At 31.2% G+C, this 21,908-nt stretch overlaps 5 protein-coding genes across 8 annotated transcripts; 3 read left to right on the forward strand and 2 right to left on the reverse strand.

The window, feature by feature from the left end:
- Window positions 1-198: 198 nt before the first annotated feature.
- Window positions 199-4,957, reverse strand: LOC105957910 (RING/U-box superfamily protein). Of its 3 annotated transcripts, none has more exons than XR_016030747.1 (8): window positions 4,800-4,957; window positions 4,496-4,713; window positions 2,037-2,960; window positions 1,413-1,607; window positions 1,166-1,320; window positions 791-901; window positions 602-714; window positions 199-519 (listed from the first exon to the last, which is right to left on the reverse strand). XR_016030747.1 is itself a non-coding variant. In XM_088816538.1 (7 exons), the coding sequence occupies exons 2-7, from the start codon at window positions 4,640-4,642 to the stop codon at window positions 654-656; spliced, it is 1,593 nt and encodes a 530-aa protein (XP_088672664.1). In that variant the 5' UTR covers window positions 4,643-4,716; window positions 4,800-4,931; the 3' UTR covers window positions 524-653. The 3 variants fall into 3 exon arrangements, 1 of the variants encoding a protein (XP_088672664.1); XR_016030745.1 differs by having other exon boundaries at window positions 4,496-4,716; window positions 4,800-4,935; XM_088816538.1 differs by lacking the exon at window positions 199-519 and having other exon boundaries at window positions 524-714; window positions 4,496-4,716; window positions 4,800-4,931.
- Window positions 4,958-5,555: 598 nt separating this feature from the next.
- LOC105957874 (pectin acetylesterase 7-like) lies at window positions 5,556-8,705 on the reverse strand. The gene is made up of 13 exons (XM_088816612.1): window positions 8,588-8,705; window positions 8,320-8,465; window positions 8,143-8,225; window positions 7,922-8,054; window positions 7,759-7,838; window positions 7,538-7,624; window positions 7,333-7,457; window positions 7,161-7,221; window positions 6,966-7,019; window positions 6,773-6,850; window positions 6,530-6,635; window positions 6,287-6,435; window positions 5,556-5,824 (listed from the first exon to the last, which is right to left on the reverse strand). Exons 2-13 carry the CDS (start codon window positions 8,462-8,464, stop codon window positions 5,666-5,668), a joined length of 1,260 nt encoding a protein of 419 aa, XP_088672738.1. The 5' UTR covers window position 8,465; window positions 8,588-8,705; the 3' UTR covers window positions 5,556-5,665.
- Window positions 8,706-8,844: 139 nt separating this feature from the next.
- LOC105957859 (pectin acetylesterase 11-like) lies at window positions 8,845-12,036 on the forward strand. The gene is made up of 13 exons (XM_088816607.1): window positions 8,845-8,972; window positions 9,138-9,280; window positions 9,494-9,576; window positions 9,677-9,809; window positions 9,886-9,965; window positions 10,082-10,168; window positions 10,253-10,377; window positions 10,471-10,531; window positions 10,968-11,021; window positions 11,131-11,208; window positions 11,308-11,410; window positions 11,504-11,661; window positions 11,752-12,036. The coding sequence occupies exons 2-13, from the start codon at window positions 9,139-9,141 to the stop codon at window positions 11,899-11,901; spliced, it is 1,254 nt and encodes a 417-aa protein (XP_088672733.1). The 5' UTR covers window positions 8,845-8,972; window position 9,138; the 3' UTR covers window positions 11,902-12,036.
- A 1,198-nt stretch (window positions 12,037-13,234) lies between these two features.
- LOC105957911 (pectin acetylesterase 11-like) lies at window positions 13,235-17,327 on the forward strand. Of its 2 annotated transcripts, none has more exons than XM_012981891.2 (13): window positions 13,235-13,317; window positions 14,352-14,491; window positions 14,649-14,731; window positions 14,834-14,963; window positions 15,081-15,160; window positions 15,258-15,344; window positions 15,414-15,538; window positions 15,661-15,721; window positions 15,829-15,882; window positions 15,997-16,074; window positions 16,165-16,276; window positions 16,418-16,569; window positions 17,088-17,327. In XM_012981891.2, exons 2-13 carry the CDS (start codon window positions 14,353-14,355, stop codon window positions 17,253-17,255), a joined length of 1,269 nt encoding a protein of 422 aa, XP_012837345.2. In that variant the 5' UTR covers window positions 13,235-13,317; window position 14,352; the 3' UTR covers window positions 17,256-17,327. The 2 variants fall into 2 exon arrangements, with proteins under 2 accessions (XP_012837345.2, XP_088672726.1); XM_088816600.1 differs by lacking the exon at window positions 13,235-13,317 and adding an exon at window positions 13,517-13,539.
- A 1,579-nt stretch (window positions 17,328-18,906) lies between these two features.
- On the forward strand, window positions 18,907-21,373 carry LOC105971078 (pectin acetylesterase 8-like). Its single transcript, XM_088820404.1, has 12 exons — window positions 18,907-19,018; window positions 19,124-19,206; window positions 19,335-19,467; window positions 19,591-19,664; window positions 19,770-19,856; window positions 19,998-20,122; window positions 20,244-20,304; window positions 20,391-20,444; window positions 20,545-20,643; window positions 20,764-20,884; window positions 20,974-21,119; window positions 21,246-21,373. Exons 1-12 carry the CDS (start codon window positions 18,907-18,909, stop codon window positions 21,342-21,344), a joined length of 1,194 nt encoding a protein of 397 aa, XP_088676530.1. The 3' UTR covers window positions 21,345-21,373.
- Window positions 21,374-21,908: the final 535 nt, after the last annotated feature.

Raw genomic sequence — 21,908 nt, forward strand, 5'->3', positions numbered from 1 at the left:
TGGGCTTTTACGCGTTTTTGGGGGGGGGGGGGGGGGGGGGGGGGGGGTTTGAATTTTTTTGGGAAGTTTTGGGGTTTTAGAGAGATAAAGTGTTTTTTGTTATAAACCGTAAATAGCATTTTTCAAACCGTAAAAAACAAGTCCCTTATAAAATCACACTATACATTCCCAAAAGACTCCAACAAGTCACAAAATTAATTTGAAACACCTTCATTTTATAGTGTGTAAATAAATAGTAAATCTCATCCAATATACATAACACCGAATGTAACCTAGGTTAGGATACGACCGTAACCTATTCCACATTGTATCGATTTTCGACTACTTACACAAGAACACCGAAAATAGATACATTCCCCACAATCTTCATCTGCAAACATAACACCGAACGGAAAAAAAAAAAACACCAACTTTTCGAATAAATATAGGTTGAACCGAGTTCGTTCAAAATCCACATTTTCCCCGCACGCCCTCAAAACTTCAAGCAGAGATGTAACTTCCGTCGCTCCACAAAGTCAACTTGAAAAAATCGAGCAACAACATGAAAAACGAGGGCACTAAAAAACCGAGGCATATATTAACTCATATTATTTATTATTACCAAAAGTGCTCGTCTTTTGAAAAGATTAAGGATTGCTTGTAATAATCTGCCATCAACTCGTTGTAGTTAATGACTCTGGTCGGCAGATGTCCCGTCTACAAACGGGGCATACCCTGAGACCAAAAAAAAATAATTTATATAATTTATTCTTAATTCGAATTAAATAGTATAAAGTTTTGGAAAAGTCACCTGTGAACTTCTTTGAGCCATTTATCAATACATGCTCGATGAAATTCGTGATGGCAAGGTAGTGACCGCATGCAATCTCCATCATCATACTCAACGAGGCATATATAACATCTGTCGTTATTTATTAACATCACAATTATCAAATGTAAAGAAAAATCTCATTTTTATTGAATATCAAATATAGGTGGAATTTACTAAAAACCATAGTTCAATATTTCACATTATATGTAACATCTACGTACTAGTAATTTATAAACACGTTACCCGGACCTAATTCAACATTTACTAAAGAAATCTTGAAATTATAGATCGCTCCAAAATTATACTTGTGGGGTATAAAAAAAAGTGCAATTGAAGTTAAAAAGATCAACTTACTGTGCAGCATCTTCACATGGCTTCCTTTTAAAATTACTATATATAATCAACGGCAGTGAGTCAACCACTTCACTAGGTGCCGGAACAGATCCGATGGAAGAAACACTTGGTCGAGAGGGTAATACAACAGATTGCTGGTGAATTTCATCCAATACCTAATTAAACAAAAAACGAGCGCCAAAAAATATTACACGATTTTTAGTAAATAAAAAAATAACGTCACACACACGCATATATATGTCATTACCTCAAATAAAGCCTCGGCCAACATGACGATTCTTGAAATACTAGCCCTAGCATTAGCATCATTATTTGAATTAGCCTCACGAGAAGAAATTCGACAGGTGCATTGACCTCCTTGATGTTGACCGGATAATATGCAAGACCTCTCGTGGCCCGATAAATTCTCGAAACGGCTTCCAAGTCGTTGAAGCGCACGCACCTAACATGAGATTAATAAATTTATTATATATAACATCCCATATGAACATTCGCGAGTACTATTTTTGTACAATATAAGTCGCGTACAATGTTTGTATGACTAAATACTAGGATTTAGTAACATGCTTGGTTGGCAAGATTCAAACTAACTGAAACCCGCAATTAACTGCTACTATCCAATAAATTTAGATTTTAGATTTAGTAGCAGCCCTACCAGTGACTAAATAGTAAATACCTAAAAGACGATTTTGTCGATAAATATTTTAGATTAGGATATGATAATTGTTAAAATGGATGTTATTGAAAATTCACATATGATATCAGATTTTAACAATTTTAACATTTAACTAAATAATTAGTTAGTAGGAAATTAATCCATCCAGATTAATCTAATCCGATATACGTAAACAAACAATCAAAATTAACATACCTGTGATCTTATTCTTCTCCTTCGCTCGATGAAATTCGATCTATGCTCGAGTAGATCACGATACCTCGTCTCTCTTGCTCGTGGGGTTTCGTACGAATTATTCTGACCACCATTAAAAGGGTTCGAAAAACTAGGTATGACATTACCAGAAGAAACCTGCTGACCGAGGTTATTATTATTATTATAATCAGCCGAAGCTTGAACTTCTTCACGGGTGTGGTGATTAGTGGGCCCCACTTCCCCTTCTTGCTGAAAAAGATCTAAATCCAAATCGACAGCTGTCGCATTTCTTCGAAGAACCCTGTCACGAAGTCTACCCACACTCAGCGTTCTACTAAATCGGACATTCGTTTCAACAGGCTCTCGAGCAGCAATACGTCTTCTTGAATTTCTTGTCTGAATTTCATCAGATTCGGTACGATTTAATTCTCGATTATCTTGAAAATTGTCGGATAAATCAGGAATTGAGATAGCCGGAATATTCTCATCTTGTGATCTATTATTACGAGTCCTACTACTGGTGAAGCAAGCAGGGAAAAAGTCGCAACCTTGATGCCTGTTATTTCGATTTCTTGTAATATTAGTGGGGCCGACGAATTCTTCTTCGTCGTTCGAAATTGCTAAACCAGTGGAAGGTGCAGGACAGCTGTTGCCTCTGGTTAAACGGAAGCTTAAATTTCCAGGATTGAAAGTGAAGCGAGAAATGAAGCGACTAGGAGGATTTAGTGATCGAGAGGAGAAGTTTCTAGAAGAAGTGTTGGCTTGTAGAGATACGGTATTTGTGAAGCTCGATTCACCCCAGCTTACACAATTTATGTCATTATCTTTGCTGTAACATTCAGCTGAAACTTGACAAGAGCTTGATTTATTCTCGGTTGGAGAAAAGACGGAATTGCTGTTTTCTTCACTTGGGGAATTAGAGACCTAACAAGTGTCGAAATTAAGTGAGAAACTACAGGAGAAAATTAATATCATCCATCAGAGATACAATCATTGTTTTGTTTTGTATAAAGGCAACGGGTACTTCTGTTTTTGAACAATTAAACAAAATCACAAAAAATCATATACTAACTATTACACACGCATTTTCCTAAAAATCGCAAAAAAAATCAAATATTTTTTGATTTTTTTAACACTCAAATGTATAGTGTGCAAGATGTTTATCCATAAGTAGTCAAGAAATACTTTATCTAAAAATTGTTTCACTAATTTTTGAATAGTCAAGTAAAATCACAATAAATCGTATACTATTATAGCACACATTTTTCGCTAAAAAACGCTGAAATGATCAAATCTTTTTTAATATTTTTCAACACTCAAATATAAAGTATGGAAGATGTTTATCCATAAGTAGTCAATAAATTATTCGTCTAAAAAAAATTCACTATTTTTTTAACAATTAAGCAAAATCATGATAATTTGTATACTATAGCACACGTTTTTTGGCTAAAAATCACCGAAATGTTTTAAAATATATATTTAACACGCAAATAAATATATAGCTTGCAAGATGTTTATCCATAAGTAATGAAGAAATTGTTCTTCAAAAATATGTTTCGCTACTTTTTTAACAATCAAGCAAATCACAGTAAATTGTATACTATAGCACACACTTTTTGCTTAAAATCGTTGAAATGTTCAAATCTTTTATTTTTTAATATTTTTCAACACTCAAATATAAAGTATTGAAGATGTTTATCCATAAGTAGACAAGAAATTGTTCATCTAAAAATTGTTTCACTAATTTTTGAATACTCAAGCAAAATCACAATAAATCGCATACTATTATAGCACACAGTTTTTGCTAAAAACCGTTGAAATGTTCATTTTATTTTTTATTTTTTTTTCAGAGCTCAAATATAAACTATAAAAGATATTTATCCATAAGTAGTCAAGAAATAATTCATCTAAAAATCGCTTCACTAATTTTAAAATAATGAAGCAAAATCACAAAAAATCGTATACTATAGCACATAGTTTTTGCTAAAAATCGTCGAAGTGTACTAACATTTTTCTAGTTATATTTTACCACTCAAATATATAGTATAGAAGATGTTTATCCACAAGTAGTCAAGAAATAATTCATCTAAAAATCGCTTCACTAATTTTAAAATAATGAAGCAAAATCACAAAAAATGGTATACTATATAGCACACATTTTTTGCTAAAAATCGTTGAAATGTACAAATGTTTTTCTAATATATTTTACCACTCATATATAGTATACAAGATGTTTATCCATAAGTAGTCCAGAAATTGTTCATCTAGAAATTAATTCACTAACTTTTAAACAGTCAAACATATAAACTTCAACAGTAAAATTCTACACTCTCTACAGACCAATTTACTCACAATATGAATAGGATCTTCACAAAGACAGAGATCCATAAATCACCCAATTAAAAAAAAAAAAAAAAAAAAAACTGTATATCAAAAATAGGGGGGCCTGCTAAAATCACCTGGGGTTCATCACAATCAGAGCGGTGAGATCGGAGACACGACGACCTCAAAACTCTGCTTCCTCTGGATCGGCTCCTCCGTACAACGGCTTCACACGGCGGCGGCGGCTTTACAGTAAAACTCTGCTTGCTACTGCTCGAGCCCATCGCTTTTCTCAATCAATCAGTCGCTCATCGTTTCAGATGAATGGGCGTTAATGGCGAAAGAGAGATCTGCTCTGCTGTGGTTAAAATGTTTCAGATCTAGGGATTGATGGTAAATTACTGCATTTTGAAGCTAAGTGTAGTAGTTCTTAGCTCTTACCTGCAAATGATTGTAGGCATGGAGTAGTGGGGAGCGTGAAATGGTGCAGTATTTGGGGATTCAAAATTGGAACTTGGTCGGGACGCCATTTCTGCATCCATGTGAGAACTTGACTCAAGTTGTATAGGGCCGAATTGCGGTCAGCCCATTTTCAACACAGTTCTTATTGGGTTGACCCGGTCAGCCCATTTTCAACAGATTTCTTATTGGGTTGACCCAGTCAGCCCATTTACGTATTTGGACTTTCCCCTGTGGGTCGGATCTTGATTGTTAATGGAAAATTACAGTTTTTGCCCCAAACAAGTTTGCGATTTCACATTTGGTCCCCCATGTTTATAAGAAATATATTTGGTCCCTTATGTTCCCATATTCAACACTTTTAGCCCTTTCCGTCAACTTTCCGTTAAAACTAACAGGGAATCAAGCTTGTGTCCAATGTCCATAACTGCCTTGACTAACGGACTAATGGTAAATTGACGAAAATGAATGACCAAAAATGTTAAATTATTGGAACATGAGGGACCAAATGTGTTTTTTTGTGAACATGGGGGACCAAATGTGAAATCCGTGCAAACTTAAGGGGTGAAAACTCTAATTTCTCCTTTTATTAATTATTAAATATTTAAAAGTCTCATAAAAGTAGGAATAATGTATTATAAATATTTTCATTTATTCATTAAGTTTATGAAAATTATACTGATAAAAAAAAAGTTTATGAAAATTAATCTAAATAAGTGACAGTATTGTTTCTTGCAGTAATGGAGAAATTTAATATTCTTGTTATTAATAATAACAAAAAAAAATGGAGAAATTCAATGTTTAATTAATTTTTTTTATTGTTATTATTAATTGGTTGATCATACAACTTAATACATGGGGTGCACGTGCTTGGGGTGCAAACACCTTTGGTTCATTATGTCATTATCACGTGACACAGTACAATTTCTAGGCACGGTAGTGTAAGTATCTATCTGCTGAAACGAGCTCCGATCGTAGTACCAATCATCAATAGCCTCCTCGATTGTCTGCAATTCAAACAAAAGTATTAAATCGAATCTGATTTCCGATTCGGTTTTAATTTTTGAAAATAATTCCGAAGGTCGCGATTTTTTTCCAAAATTTACACTTACATTATCATTACTATTGTGAAATTTCATATTTTCAGTGACAAGATTTTTTTTATTTTATTTTTCCAAAATCCACCGATTTCAATACGAAAAAACTGATTTTGGGACGAGTTTTTCATTCCAATTTTCGATTTATTTTTGAAACAGAGCTTCAGAGAAAACGATATTTTATGAAAGTGCTAATTCTGATCCGATCCATCCGATTTTCACTCCTACGTATGTTGCAATATGTCACTTCGAGGCCAATTTTTGAAATAACGAAAAGTAATACTAATAATTTAGAGAAAATTAAATAAATTAATTTAAAAAAAAAAAAACTACAGTTATTCGAAGAAAAAAAAAGATAGAAGCAAATCTTACCTTGTTTGCCAACACATTACGCGCCACAAACGAGCACCTCCATCCATCTTTGTCGAGGACGTGCGTATGAAGAAAGCAAGTGTGAACGAATATTCCGAGCGACGGACTTTCGACTTCTTGCAGTGTTTCTAAAACCGCCATCCGGTGATCTGTAAATCGAGCACATTCGAAATTCGATTCTTTTATTTGATTTTTTTTTTGCATAAATTATATATATATAATTGGAATATAATTTTAGTGCACCTTTCATGATTTGAAGTTGGGATGATGTGCATAGTGTTAAATTGGTAGTGCAATCATCCCATTGCTCCTTACAACCACCAACAAAAGGTGCTAACATTTCTTTTATCTGAAATAACAATGCAATAAATTTAGAGCCTAAGCAAAAAATATATATATATATATATACATATATATATATATATATATATAGAAATCGCGATATTCATTAGTGAAATCCGTAAGTCGAAAAATAAATGAATTTACCTGGTACAGGTCGAAAAGTGAATCGAGTATAAAGAGTGGCGTCTGCATATCTTTAATCACGTACTCGGGGAAAAGACACTGATAAAATTTGATTATCGTTGTTATTATTTTTACTCGAACAATTATTTCAAGGAATGAATTTCTTTTTTGAAATTTATCGAATACGCAATAATAATTAGAATAATCATCTCACCAAACCAGGATTCATTTTTGATGCACATGATTGAGGCAAAGCTTTAGCCATTCCCTGAAAAGTAATACGACAATTCGCATCATTTATCGTAAGACGGTAATTTATCTCGTAATTTATCGTAATCCAATAAAAATAAATACGAGATGAATAATTACACCAATACATGTAATAAATAGAGAGCAAGAGAAATAATACATGTAGTTCAGCCACTTGAGTGAAATACGCCTCTCTTTCGTTTGCTCCGGGCATATTTTTTCTGTCGTAAAATAATTACACCAATGCATGTAATTTTTTTTCATTTTTTTTGGTACCAAAAAGATATACAAAAATTAAAAAGGGGTTTTTATGAAATTATTATAAGACTTACGAATGAATGAAGAAACCGGAATCGGAGATGCATTTCACTCTAGTAGCATGAGGTACAAGTGATCTAAAGCGATCACAATTCAAGATGGTCGCCAATCCACCGGCCGAGCTACCGGTAAGTACAGCCTGTTAATTAATATTAATCATTATATATAGAATCATATAATTAAAAATATTCGTAAAATAAATAAATAAATAAATCGTACGTTTTTGGCGTTCTTCATTCCTTTAGCTAATAAATCATCGATCACGGCTCTGAAAATCCTTGCACCCCTGTAATGGAGGTTGGTTGTCTGAAAATAATGTGTGGTATAAAAATTATTAAAATTTGATGGTATTGTCTTCAATTATATTAGCAAAAATAAAAATAATTTTTTTTTATGAAGTTATATAAAATATGTGTTGATTATTGTGTGCGAGACTTAACTGGATCGACTTCTTCGACGTCTCCCGTGAATGACGCGCCGTCACAATATACGATGATGACTTTGTTCCAATTGTAGAAGGCTAGACGAAATTGGAAAAAAAAAATTATATATAAACGGATTAACTATATACGAAAAAAATTACGTACAAAACAATATACGTACCTTGATTGAACGTTTGGTTAACGGTGAAAATCCCGGACACGTATCTAATAGCCGGTCTAGTAGAGGTACTCGCAAGCCATTTAATTTTCACTCTCTCGAGACACGTCTCCGTTGAATTACACCATGCACCACCCTAGAAAAATTAAATTGTTTACGAGACGACGATTATTTAAATTAATTTTATCGATAATTTGAGCTCGTTTTTAATTTATCGAGCTAACCTCGAGATAGACCAACCAATTATCAGCTCCATCTCCAAATCCTACGGAATGGTAGTATGCCGGTGGAGTCCCATCCAAGCAAACTACGGTAAGACAAACCCATCTCTATTAATTTAACATGCAACGTAACGAAAAAAACAAGACGAAAAAAAGAAGAAGTAGAAATTCGATGAAAACCTGCTCCTTTCTCGACAGCGCTATTAACATACGTGATGTTAATTTTGTCTGTCAACTCGGAGAAGGTTTGCGTAGTTAGCACAAGAAATACACAAACCAACAGCTTCGACCGGTGATCAGCCATGATCTGAACGTGTTTTCCCATTCTTTACGTACGTAACAACAAAATAAAATTTAAAAAAAAAAATAATATTAGAATTTTCACTACAAGAAAAACGACTTTCGAAACCGAAAAAAAAAGAAAAAAAAATTACATCAACAAAAATACCTTATGGACCACGTATGATCGTTTATTCAGAAGCCGAGGGAATGTATTTCTTGATTTTTTTTAATTGTTATTTGGATTGCTTAAATAGTGTTAACTTCAACTTTGGCAATTAATCGTTTCCCTAACGGGATTTCGTCTCGTGGTGGTCCGAAAATATGTTCGTCCACATGTCACATTTTTATTTTTCTGATTAATTGAAACCATACAAATATGGATGGTTAGGCAATATGCATGGTGAACCACATATAAGTTCATATTACCAGAATGAATCCACATACACTATATAAAGCAAGAAAACGAAACATAAAAATCACTGCGAAAAAATATAGAGGAATAACCTCTATAATTTTACCAAGTGATCGATCGTACGTGGTTCGTTCACAAGGTAAAAAAAAAATCGATTTAAAAAAAAAAAGGACATCCATTTCGATTCTAAATTTGTTATGTTTCGAAATAAAATTGATAAAATAATTCTTTGTTTTGATAATTTTTATTCTATTGCTAATCATCATTAATTATATTTGCACCATATTTTTACATGTAATTAAAGAATGGCGAAAAGCGTTACGGCCATGGTTGATCACTGGTTAAAGCTACTAATATGTTCGGTTTTTGCGCTGAACGCACAATTAGTCTTCGGTGATAGCTTTCTTAACTTCACATTTCTAGAGAGTGCCGTATCAAAAGGAGCAGGTTTGTTCGACTACATACTATATTTATTCACTCGAAATTTCATGTTTTCAATTTTATATTGTATCTCGTGTGACATGTCACACACACGCACGCACGCACGCATGTGACATGAATTGATAAAAATGTAATAAAATGAAGCTCAAAATCAAAACTTATTTTCTTTAATATATATAATCTCAAAATAATACGAATTTTCGGTCGTGTTTGCTACAGTTTGTCTGGATGGGAGTCCACCCGCGTACGCGTTCGACAAGGGGTTCGGAGAGGGGGCTAATAATTGGGTTGTTTTTCTTGAGGTAATATATGATTAATTTTCTAATAATTTTTTTAATTTTTTTTTTTTTTGTTTTAATCAAAAAGATGTAAAAAAAAAATTCTGAATGTGGAATAATTCAGGGTGGTGGATGGTGTAATTCAAAATCTGATTGCTTGGATAGAGCAAAAGGGTATTTTGGGAACAGTATATCGAGGCCGTTTAATCGAACCTTCTTCTCGGGGATTCTCGACCAAACTCAGATATTTAATCCAGGTAATCGATAAACAAATATTGCGTAAATTTTATTCCTTATTATTTGTTTTAACAATTTGTTTGTTGTTACATTCAGATTTCTACAACTGGAATAAAGTTTTTGTTTTGTATTGTGACGGTGCGTCGTTTATGGCCGATGTCGAACGTGTAGATCCGGTAAGCCTAACAAACTACACTAAAATTTCACATACACAGGCACACATCCATATTGGTGTGTGTAGATTAATATTGATTATAAAAAAATGTATTTATCATTTTATTTTATTTTTCAGAAAACCAATCTCACATATAGGGGAGCAAGGATTTTCGATGCTGTAATGGACGAAGTGTTAGCTAAAGGAATGAAAAACGCCGAAAATGTACGTTTTACTATAATTAAATATCGAACATTCATGAATGAAATTCTGATTTTGCCGATTGATGATGTTTATATACATTAACAGGCTATATTGACCGGTACATCGGCCGGTGGACTGGCGACAATGTTACACTGCGACAAGTTTCGGGGACTAATACCGAATGCTGGTCGAGTGAAGTGTATTTCTGATTCCGGTTTTTTCATCCATGGGTAATTACCAAAATACCCCTAATTTCGGGTTTTTTTTTTCGATATAGTGAAAAATTAAAAATTACAAATTGTTGTTTACTTGTTTTATTTCAGAACAAATCTTCCTGGAGCAGAGTACAGACTACGCCGTTTTGCCAAAGTTGTTAAAACACATGTAAATTTCTGTCTCTCAAACTTCTTTTATATGTACATGGCAAATTACTACCAAACCCCTTAGTTATGATCAAATTACAAAACCCTGCTTCCTGTTTGGGTAATTATAGTCACTTCTCAATTATGTATTATCTTACGAAAAAACTCCTATAGAGCTAAATTTAGGGATGTTAAACAGGTAAAATCAAACCGAAATTTCGGTACGCCAATATTTCATACCGTTTACCGAACTGAATATACGATTTGATTCGGTAAATAACCGAATTACATAAATTTATGTAGAAATATTTAAAGGGTTGGTTGTAATTACCCAAACAATAGAGGGGTTTTTTTGTAATTGGACCATATCTCAGGGGTTGGCCGTAATTTGCCCCATATGTAAATTGTAATTTTCTTTTTTTATTTTCTAATATTTTTAATTGACATCTGGCATGCAGAAACTAGCTAAACTTTTGCCCACGTCATGCACATCAAAAATGGATGAGGGATTGGTGAGAGGAGTTAATTTAAATAATTTATTAATTATTATCTAATAATTATAATTAAAACCTTATTATTATTTCTTAATTTTTAAATTAAAAATACTAATTGCATGTTCAGTGTTTTTTCCCTGAGAATTTTGTTGGAGATATTCAGACACCACTTTTTATACTCGAATCAGCTTTCGAGAAATTTCAGGTAACTTCACTCTCACAATAATTATTAAAAAAAATATTAATAATAATATTTTATATTTATATTAATAAATATTAAATTTTCTTTAATTTTTTTTTTCAGATTGAAGAAAACCTTATACCATGTGTTGGTGGTAAGCCAAAATGGAGTAATTGCACTTCAAATTTAACACTTTGCTCATCAACTCAATTACAAACTATGAAAGGTATATAATACTAATCAACAATTATTATTAAAATTTAAACATTGATATATAATTAAAAAAATAAATTCAAATTCCACAAATATTTAATTACAGATTTCCGATCGGCCTTTATCGAGACACTCGAAAAAGTAGTCGATAAATCATCAAACAGAGGATTGTACGTCCATTCATGCTATCGCCACGGCCACTTCAATGGCAGAGACGGGTGGATGTGCTCATCTCTCGTCGGAAATTACGCACTCGGAAACAAAGTAAGATCTTTTTTTAATTTTGTCACTGAAATAAATACACAAAATCGTTTATATATTAATTAATTCTCTTCGGGTTTTTTTATTTTCCAGACAATCGGAAAGGCTATTAGTGATTGGTACTTCGACAGGAGTCCGTTTCAAGAGATTGATTTAAAGAACGAGTCGCCGTTCAACTGCACGAGTACTCTTACTCACCAAGAATTCGGAAAGCAGTGCGAGGCCCGTGGATTGGATAATTAACGATCACGCGTTAATTGTTACTCTTCGATCATCGAATTATGCAACTCTCTATGTAATGTGAACCAAAAGTCAATATGAATATGAATATATGATATATTGATATGTATGTGACTACTTTTATCATGGCTTTTGCAATTTGCAATCTTGTTATTTTATTATTAATTAAATGCAAAACGCGTAATTGTACGAGAAACACGTAATTATTCAACACAACCAACACACAATCAACGATAATAAAAAACGGTAATCAAGATTAGTGTCACGATCGAGAGATACAACAACAATGAAACCAGTTATTGAATTACTGCCACAATTAGCAACTTGTTGCAGCCAAGCTTCGTGGTCAATCACGGTCAAACTGTTCTCGTGAGCATTCCAGAAGATTCCGATTCCGTACGCAAGCATCTCATTTTTTTCCGGAACGTGCTATCCACCAGAGCCGAATATTTTCCGGCCTCTTTTTTGTCTCCACGACATTAACATCGTATTTACTTAAATCTTGGCTGCTTTTGATAGTAAATGCAACTTCCTTATCGCACACACTCTCGTCGGAGATTTGCAAATACGTGTAGTCAGCTCATGCATGCGCATTCGAATTTTTTCGATTATCTTTGAACATCGAAGCCCATATAGCTTAAAATCTGTGTTGTAAGTTGGTTGAGACATTTCATCAGTCACCTTGTGTGCCTCACTTCATTGAGCATGAAAATTGAAAGATCATACTCAATTCTGAGTTCTTAGCACAATTAGGGTTTTCTGGTTTATGCCAATCATATCGGGATCATAATTTCCGTAATCTCCTTTGTTATCCGATCAATAAATTAAAGTTGTTTCGGGTTGCTTGATGGATATAGATTCAATCAAAACCGATCCACGTTAATTCTTGGGCTGTATTGTTGGAAATGAGCTCCTAATAAAGTCTAAAACGCTTTCCGACATTGTCTAATTTCGGGATTGCGTAATTATATGTAGATTTACGGTGTAAACCTACAAAGACATTCATGAATTAATTGGTCGTTCAAATTAAAATTAATCGACCATCTTTTTTCTTTTTTCGAAGAAATTGATCGATCAATTCATCTAATTTCAAATAAGATATTGCATTACAAATTTGAATAACCGTCCCAAATTTTGTTTCTTGATTTCTACTATTCATTTTGAATTAATCCATATTTTCTTTCTTTCTTTTTTCTTTTTTTATTATCCCAAAATAGGAATTAAGAAAATAAATAATGGAAGGAGCATAGAAGTCAAAGAGCAAATATTATTGCGAACCGCAGGAAAATTCCTTAACATAATTAACGAACCCACACTATTTAATCAAGAACATATTAAACAAAAAAAAAAAACAATTGATAAATAAATTAGAGGAATTACCTCTAACACTTTACCAGGTGATCAAACGTAGTTCATAAGGTAAGTTATATATGTTGAAAATGCAGAGCATCGATCTTCTATGAGTTCTGCGTAATTCTTTCTTAACGATTTTCGTCTGCAACAATATGAGATGCTACAACCCGATGAAATACACGTACATATACACATGAGTGTGTGTTATTATGTGCAGATTTATAGTTTAAAATCACCTGATCTGTTTGTTTCACAGGGTGTAGCATCTGCAAAACCAATATAATCGTAGTAAGTAAATATGTCTTATCAATGTGGATATAAATTCATTGATTAGTAACTATCTTCCTTTGAAAAGGAAGAAAAATAAATTAAATTCATTGATTAATGGTACTATATTGGATTTCATTTTAATTTGCAATCCCTATCGAATTACTAAATCAATAATAGTACATTCATTATTTGTAATTATTTGAGATATAAATAACTAAAAAGGCCAAGTTCATGGTATCTAACCAAAAATATTAGGTGATGATGCATTTACTTTCTTTCCCACTCTTCCCAAAATGAATTTATATTCATTATGGTCCGTTTGGCTAAATTTATTTTAAACAATTGATAAGCTCTTACATTTTAATAAGCTTGTATAAGAGCGGATAAGCTATCACGTCTTATTTTTAGAAATTAATATTTATAGTGTTTGGACTTTGGACAATGATCTTATTTGCTTTCAAACAACTTATTTTTGAAATTCTTCATATCATTTTTTAGAAATTATCAAAAGCTTTGAAAGAGCTTATAAGTTCTTAAACAGCTTATAAGCTTTTTTTAACATCTTATAAGCTCTTGAAGAAATCATTTTCCAATTCTTACCCAAATTATCTTTTTCCCAAAAACCAAATGGGAATAAGCTCCAAAAGTCATTGAACAATATTAATTACTGTCAATTTTTCAATCATTAATCTGAATCTTCTCATCATCCAAACACCCCTTTAAATTGCGATAATCTATTATATTAACATTGTAATTTTACAGTCTTAAGTATATTATTTAATAATTTCCTAACTCCTACTAATCACATTTTTTACATTCAATTAATTAAGAATGAAGAACAACATTCAAACTATGGCTGATCACTGGTTAAAGCTACTGATATATTCAGTCTTTTTACTGAATATTAAAGTCCACGGTGCCAGTCAAGTTAACTTAACGATTCTCGACAGTGCCGTATCGAAAGGAGCAGGTAATATATTTATATATTATTTATTAAATAACATCAATTATCAATATATACCAGTCATGAATTAATGATAACAAGATAAAATTAAAACAATTTTTTTAATATTTTTTCTTTATTATAAATAAAAAAAAAAATTAAAACCGTGTCGTTTTCGGTATAGTTTGTTTGGATGGGAGTCCACCAATGTATGCATATGAGAAGGGATCTGGAGATGGAACTAATAACTGGTTAATTTATGTTGAGGTTGGATTTTTTTTTAATAATATATAATTAATTTCCTAATTATTAATAGTTCTTATTTAATTTGGTAAAAAATAATAATTAATAAATAATAATTTAATTTAGGGTGGTGCATGGTGTTTATCAAAAGATAATTGCCTCCTAAGATCACAAGGAATGATGGGGAGCAGTAGAAAGAGGTCTAATAATCCCTACTTTACCGGGATTATCGACGGAGATCAAACATTTAATCCAGGTAATTAAGAGTCCGTTTGGCTAAGCTTATTTTAGGAGCTGATAAGCTGTTAGATCTTATTTAGCTGGACATATAAACATGTATTTTTTTATTATTTCTTTTGTAATTTACTTTCAGATTTCTACAATTGGAATCGTATTTATCTCCCGTATTGCGATGGCGCGTCGTTTATGGCTGACGTCGAAGGAGTTGATCCGGTAATTAAATATTGCATAATTGTAATTAACGTGTTATTAAAGAACGAGTTTATGTTAAATAGACGTATCACATTCATTTAATTTTATCGTATTTCAGGAAACTAATCTCACATTTAGGGGGGCAAGGATTTTCGACGTTGTAATGGAGGAATTGCTAAATATGGGAATGAAAAACGCGGAAAATGTAACGATATTAAATTTATATTTTTATTATATTAAATTTCGAAAGCCGATTAATAAATTAAATTAACAGGCTATACTGTCCGGTACATCGGCCGGTGGATTAACGACAATCTTACATTGCGATAAATTCCGGGGACTACTACCGAATGCTTATCGTGTGAAGTGCATTTCGGATTCCGGGTTTTTCATCCATGGGTAATTAATTACTATTGTGAAAAATATATTTCAATCTAAATTTTAATTACTACTTCTAATTTTTATTTTATTTTTTAATATTAGTAAAAATATATTTTTGTGTACTTTTGTTTTAATTTCAGAAAAGATCTTCCTGGAGCCAAGGGCAGAGAAGACCGTTTTGCTGATGTCATTAATACACATGTATATATTCATAATTTTGTCTGAATAAAAGTGAATAATATTGTAAATTGTGATTTTTATTATTATAATTATTTTTTATTTATTCTTAATTGATAACTGGCATGCAGAAACTAGCTGAACGTTTGCCAGCATCATGCACCTCAAAAATGGATCCGAAATTGGTGAGATTCTTATTTAATTATTTTAATTATTTTTTTTAAATCTAAGCATTAATATATTAAATAAATAAATATTAAAATACTAATTATATATAAATATAATGATTTATTTTATAGTGTCTTTTCGCTGAGAATTTAATTGGAGATGTCCAGACGCCACTATTCTTAGTCGAAACATCTTTTGACAGATGGCAGGTAATTAATTATATATAATAAAATTAATTGTTTAATCATGTTTATAATTTCTTTTAATTAAATTTCTTGACCTAATTAATTTTTTTGCAGATAGAAAAAAACTTTGTAGCTTTTCTTGGCGACGAAGCTGCACAATTATGGAGCAACAACTGCACCAGAAACGTGACACGTTGCACATCATCTCAATTCCGAACCATGCAAGGTACGTACTACGTACTACGTACTACTCAAATTATTGCAACTATTACTTAATTAATTTTAAAATTTATATATATATATATATATATATATATATATATATATATTTAATTAATAATTTTGAAAAAAAAAATATTAATTTCAGATTTTCAGAAAGTGTATCTAAATACAATTCAAAAAGCAGTTGACAAATCTGCAAATAGAGGATTGTTCGTGAGCACGTGCTTACTGCATGGCCACCTTTCTAACAGAGATGGCATGTGTTCCTCTGTTGTGGGAAATGTTCTGCAGGGTGACGTAAGATTTTACTTTTATTATATAATATTATTTAGGGTAAATTACAAACACCCCTGAGGTATGGTCAAATTACAAAAACACCCCTCTTGTTTGGATAATTACAACCACCCCCTCAACTCCTCAAATTTAGTGGAATCTTCGAGATTATATGAAATATTATCACTTTTGTACCCGCTTTATCCCATTCAAACTCTACATTATGAAGCAAGATGATCATAATATGCGATTTTTAGCTTGTATATATATCAGTTTGTGGTGCATCGGAAACTGTATTTTTACACAAAACGAGTACAAACTAGAGCATATTTCACGGAATCTAGATGATTATGTTGAATTTGGCACCATAAGGGTGGAGGTGTAAGAAAAAATCATAGTTGAGGGGGTAGATGTACTTATCCAAACAAGAGGGGTTTTTTTGTAATTTGAACATACCTCAGGGGTGTTTGTAATTTACCCTATTATTTATATATACTTTTTTTAAATAATTTAAATTAATAATAATAATTTTTTATTTGCAGACAATAAGGAAGGCAATAGGTGAGTGGTACTTTGACCGAAGACCATTTCAGGCAATAGATTTCAAGTACAACCTGCCACGTAACTGTTCTTACCTTACATGGGATGAAGCCACCGACACGTGTCTCAAGACTAATGCTTGTGGATCAAAATCAAATCATGATTCTTGATCATCAATTTTATATTTATAATTTAAAATTAAGAAATGCTTAATTATAAACTTTCTTCACAATCTTTTATTATGGCTTTGCAGTCTTGTTATTTTTTTATTATTATTTAAATGCAAAACACGTACGTAATATAATTATACGAACACTTGAGATAAATATGCGATGAAAATACACTCATGTGTTAACAATAAAATCAAACCCGAAACAAGTACAAGTGAATTTTTTTGCTAGCGGGGTGAGTCCACCCCTTTAGGAGGATGGACTCGAGCCCACCCTCATTCAAAATTGGGTCCATTAAATTATACATGTAAATGTATTTAGCCCACCTTATTTTATTTAATTAGCCCACCAAATCTAAATAAATGCAAAAAAATGTCCCAAAAAAATTATTTATGTACATATTTTCTAATTTGTCCAATTTTATGCAAAAATAAAAATAAAAATCTCATAATTGTTTTCCAGGGGCTGTCAAAAAATTAAGTCATGTGGCAAAATTCTGGACTCGCCGCTGGAGGCGGTACATGTTTTCTAAAACCCGTCCATGACCATCCCCTAGGAAATTTTAATAATTATGGATATGTGGTATTTTGTAATTTTACCTAAATTGAAGGGATTTTTGTAATTTACTCAATATTTAATTAATCTCATGCAAGTCAAAATAAGCAATTACTTAGTTATATATTTATATTGGACATGCGTTTAATAATTTATGCAATTTCATACATTGGCAATCCCACGTATGCATTATACTATTCCTAACTAGATTTTGCTGCAACTTAATTAATTAGCCTGATAATATTTGGATTAAGATTTTGTGCAGATTTTAATTCTATAGTCCAAATTAATTTCATTAATAAAAAGTAAAAATTATTGAAATCCAATCATGCTTTTTGCTTCCATAAATTACAACACCGATTTTAAGTTTGAAATCCATTTTGCAATTCCTTCTCTCTCATTGGCCCCTCTCTCTCTCTCTCTCTCTCTCTCTGCGTAAGTATAGATCAATTTTTTTTTTCTTTCGTAGTTTAATCTTATTTCATTATTTTTTGATATATATATATATGTGTGTGTGTATTTTATTGGTGTAAGAGCAACTGGTGACTCCCTACAAAAGGGTATTAACGTAAGACATTTACAAAATTCAAGGGGATGGATGTAATTACTGGAAAATGATGGTTTTTATTTGTAAATAGACCTTACTTCATGGGGCCGGTTGTAATTTACCCTAATATTTAATGTTCGTGTTTCATATTTACATGTATTAAAACCCTGAAAAAAATTGATATTCGATAAACTAACCACTTCGTTTAAATAATGATTTCTTATGCACCTGCTCGATAAAAATGCATTAAATAATAAGTTTGATAATTTAAAATTTCACTAATTAAATTAATATATATCTTTTTTAATTCTGATTGTATTAATTTATAAAGGTGATATACAACGAGTTATTCCAGATCATAATCTAATATTTTATAAGTGGCAAATTGAAATGAAGCATACATGTAGGTACTACAAAGTGGGCATATATACTATGTTAATTCAAATCGAAAAAAAAGTCACACAAAATTGTGAACTATATACAATTCACATACTTCTTCCTTTTAATGGTACTAATATAATTTTTTTTATTTTTTATTTCATATAAAGAATGGGAATAATATACATTATGTTGATTTGTGTATTTACTCTGCTGAATACAAAAGTCAACGGTCAAGAGGTCAAGCTTACGCTTCTTGGTGATGCCGTAAAAAAAGGAGCAGGTCAACCTTATATACAAAAAAAATAATTAATTTATATAAGATTAAATATTTAATATAATATAATGGAATTAATTAACTAATGATTTAATATTTCAATGAATACAGTTTGCTTAGATGGAAGCCCAGCAGGTTACCATTATGCTAAAGGATTTGGAGATGGTGCTAATAGCTGGATGATTTATCTTCCGGTCAATTTTCCATATTTTTCTTATTTATTTCCTTTTTTATTTATCGATTTATAATTAGTTCTTGAAAATAATTATTTTTGTATAATAATAGAAATATAATTTGATGTTTTGATGTTTTGATGTTTTAGGGTGGTGGATGGTGTGGCTCCAAGAAAAGCTGCCTGGACAGAGTAAAAAATAATCCCGATCTTTCGAGCACGAAAAATATCACTAATACTTATTTTGGAGGGATATTAAGCTCAGATAAAAATTCCAATCCAGGTAAATTAAATACATATACACACACATTCATATATATGAACATAAAAATTAGCTTCGAGATTTGATTTGATTTTTTATTTTTTGTAAATATAAATTATTGTAATTATTTCATGTTAATTCCAGATTTCTACAGCTGGAATAGAGTTTTTATTAGATATTGTGACGGCTCGTCATTTATAGGAGACGCAGTTGATCCAGTAAGTTTTAATTCGGATTATTTAAGAATTATTAAATTTGTTTATGCTTATATATTTATTTCTCTCTTATATTTATTTACTAAAATGTATTCACATTATATGCAGGGAAGCAAACTCTATCTAAGAGGCTCAAGAATTTTCACTGCAGTAATAAATGAATTGCTATCCATTGGACTGAAAAATGCCAAAAATGTATATTCTTTTTTCATGATTAATGTATATATATATATATATATATATATATATATATATATATATATATATATATATATATATATATATATGGATTTATAAGATAATATTATTATGTTGTTAATATGTGATTTGATATAGGCTCTACTTACGGGTAACTCGGCTGGTGGATTAGCGACAATCTTAAATTGCGACCGGTTTCGAGCACTTGTACCTAATGTTAATAGAGTAAAGTGTGTCTCAGATTCCGGTTTCTTCATCCACGCGTAAGATTTTATTTAAAAATTAAATAAAAGTATATAAATATTTATTTTGGGCACTAAAATTATATATTAAAGAAAAAGTATTATTAATTTTGATTTATTGTGATTAATTAACTAATGACAGGAAAAATCTCCCTAATGTTGAAGGAAGAGAACAGACATTTTCTAGCACGGTCCAATTTCATGTAATAATCTTTTTTATTTTATTTTTTATTTTATTTTATTATTTATTTTATTTTATTAATAATTGTTTTTGTTTATCTTTGTACAGGGAATAACTCAATTTCTGCCTAAATCATGCACTTCAAGAATGAATCCTGGTTTGGTAAGTGAAATTATTCACAGTAAACCCTATTATTTTTTTTTAATTTTTTTTTCCAATATTCAATTTTATTTGTGTCACCTAATTTATTTAATTTTTGCAGTGTTTTTTCCCTGAAAATTTGGTTGGAGATGTGAAGACCCCACTTTTTCTACTGAATTCCGATTTCGATAAGTTTCAGGTAAGCTCGTACTTATTTACAGTTATTTCTTCTATACACGTTGATCTACACACGCCAATATGGATGTGTGTATCTGTGTATATATGAATTATTTAACACATTTTTTATCTCGAAATAAAATAAAATAAAATAAAATTAATCACGTTAAATATGTTACAGATACAAGTCAACTTGAAACCTCATCCTGCTGACTCTGCTGGCTGGGCCAATTGCACCAACAATATAAATACATGCACACGTGCTCAATTACAAATCATCAAGGGTACTTTAATTAATTAATTAATCAACTAATTAATTATTTAATTAATTGATATTATTAGCCAAATATAATTTATTTAAATTAAATTTCAGATTTTCGAAATACATTCCTGGAAACAGTGAAAGGACTGAGTAATAACCAATCAAGAGGATTATTTATTAATTCTTGTTACATTCATGATTTTCTCTATTCAACTCAAAGAATTAACTCGGCAAACTCACCCAGATTGGATAATAAGGTACATTTTTACTTTTATGCTATACTTCTTATTTATTTATTTATCCTCTATATAATTAATTTTACTTACTGTAATTATAATTATAAAATTCAACTTTTTTTTTTTTTCTTTTTTCAAAATTTACAGACGATTGCACAGGCTATTGGTGATTGGTATTTCGATCGAAGCACCATCCGTTTGATAGACACAAAAACCGATCATCCGTTGGATTGTAAAATTAATTAAGTCCTACGGATTAATTATGTAATGGAAAATAAAGAAAACTACTATATGTAGTAATGATGTATTCATCGAATTTTATTGAATAAAAATTGCTCCGTTATACTATACGAATCGTTATCTTTGTCGCTATTCATAAATCAAGAAAGCGTGTTTTAACTTTGAACGATAGATTACTATGAGGGGTAATTATTGTTTTCATCCCTCAAGTTTGCACTGATTTCACATTTGGTCCCTTATGTTCACAAAAAATACATTTGGTCCCTTATGTTCTAATAATTTACAATTTTTGGTCATTTCCGTCAATTTACTGTTATCCAGTTAGTTAAGGCAGTGATGGACACACGCTTGATTTCGTTCTTTTTAACGGGAAATTAACGAAAATGACTAAAAGTCTTGAACTTTTGAAATATAAGGGACCAAATGTGTTTTTTGTGAACATGGGGGACCAAATGTGAAATCAGTGCAAACTTGAGGGAGGAATTTGTATTTTTCCCATTACTATTCATATTCACATGTATCTATACAATTAATATACGCGCATTTGTGCATGTTTTCTTTCTGTATCTA

The sequence above is a fragment of the Erythranthe guttata genome, chromosome 1 (genome assembly GCF_056151865.1).
Source record: "Erythranthe guttata isolate IM_541 chromosome 1, IM_541, whole genome shotgun sequence".
NCBI lineage: Eukaryota > Viridiplantae > Streptophyta > Magnoliopsida > Lamiales > Phrymaceae > Erythranthe > Erythranthe guttata.

Coding starts and splice junctions, on each gene's coding strand:
- LOC105957910 (XM_088816538.1), bottom strand. CDS start 4,642: ATGGGCTCGAGCAGTAGCAAGCAGAGTTTTACTGTAAAGCCGCCGCCG. Junction 902..1,165: donor CCATGTGAAGATGCTGCACA/GTAAGTTGATCT, acceptor AAATAACGACAG/ATGTTATATATGCCTCGTTG. Junction 715..790: donor TGGCTCAAAGAAGTTCACAG/GTGACTTTTCCA, acceptor TTTTGGTCTCAG/GGTATGCCCCGTTTGTAGAC.
- LOC105957911 (XM_012981891.2), top strand. CDS start 14,353: ATGAAGAACAACATTCAAACTATGGCTGATCACTGGTTAAAGCTACTG. Junction 15,345..15,413: donor GAATGAAAAACGCGGAAAAT/GTAACGATATTA, acceptor TTAAATTAACAG/GCTATACTGTCCGGTACATC. Junction 15,722..15,828: donor CTGATGTCATTAATACACAT/GTATATATTCAT, acceptor ACTGGCATGCAG/AAACTAGCTGAACGTTTGCC.
- LOC105957874 (XM_088816612.1), bottom strand. CDS start 8,464: ATGGGAAAACACGTTCAGATCATGGCTGATCACCGGTCGAAGCTGTTG. Junction 7,839..7,921: donor TAACCAAACGTTCAATCAAG/GTACGTATATTG, acceptor AATTTCGTCTAG/CCTTCTACAATTGGAACAAA. Junction 7,222..7,332: donor TCCGGTTTCTTCATTCATTC/GTAAGTCTTATA, acceptor ATTTTACGACAG/AAAAAATATGCCCGGAGCAA.
- LOC105971078 (XM_088820404.1), top strand. CDS start 18,907: ATGGGAATAATATACATTATGTTGATTTGTGTATTTACTCTGCTGAAT. Junction 20,123..20,243: donor TCCGGTTTCTTCATCCACGC/GTAAGATTTTAT, acceptor AACTAATGACAG/GAAAAATCTCCCTAATGTTG. Junction 20,885..20,973: donor TCAATTACAAATCATCAAGG/GTACTTTAATTA, acceptor ATTAAATTTCAG/ATTTTCGAAATACATTCCTG.
- LOC105957859 (XM_088816607.1), top strand. CDS start 9,139: ATGGCGAAAAGCGTTACGGCCATGGTTGATCACTGGTTAAAGCTACTA. Junction 10,378..10,470: donor TCCGGTTTTTTCATCCATGG/GTAATTACCAAA, acceptor GTTTTATTTCAG/AACAAATCTTCCTGGAGCAG. Junction 11,209..11,307: donor CAGCTTTCGAGAAATTTCAG/GTAACTTCACTC, acceptor TTTTTTTTTCAG/ATTGAAGAAAACCTTATACC.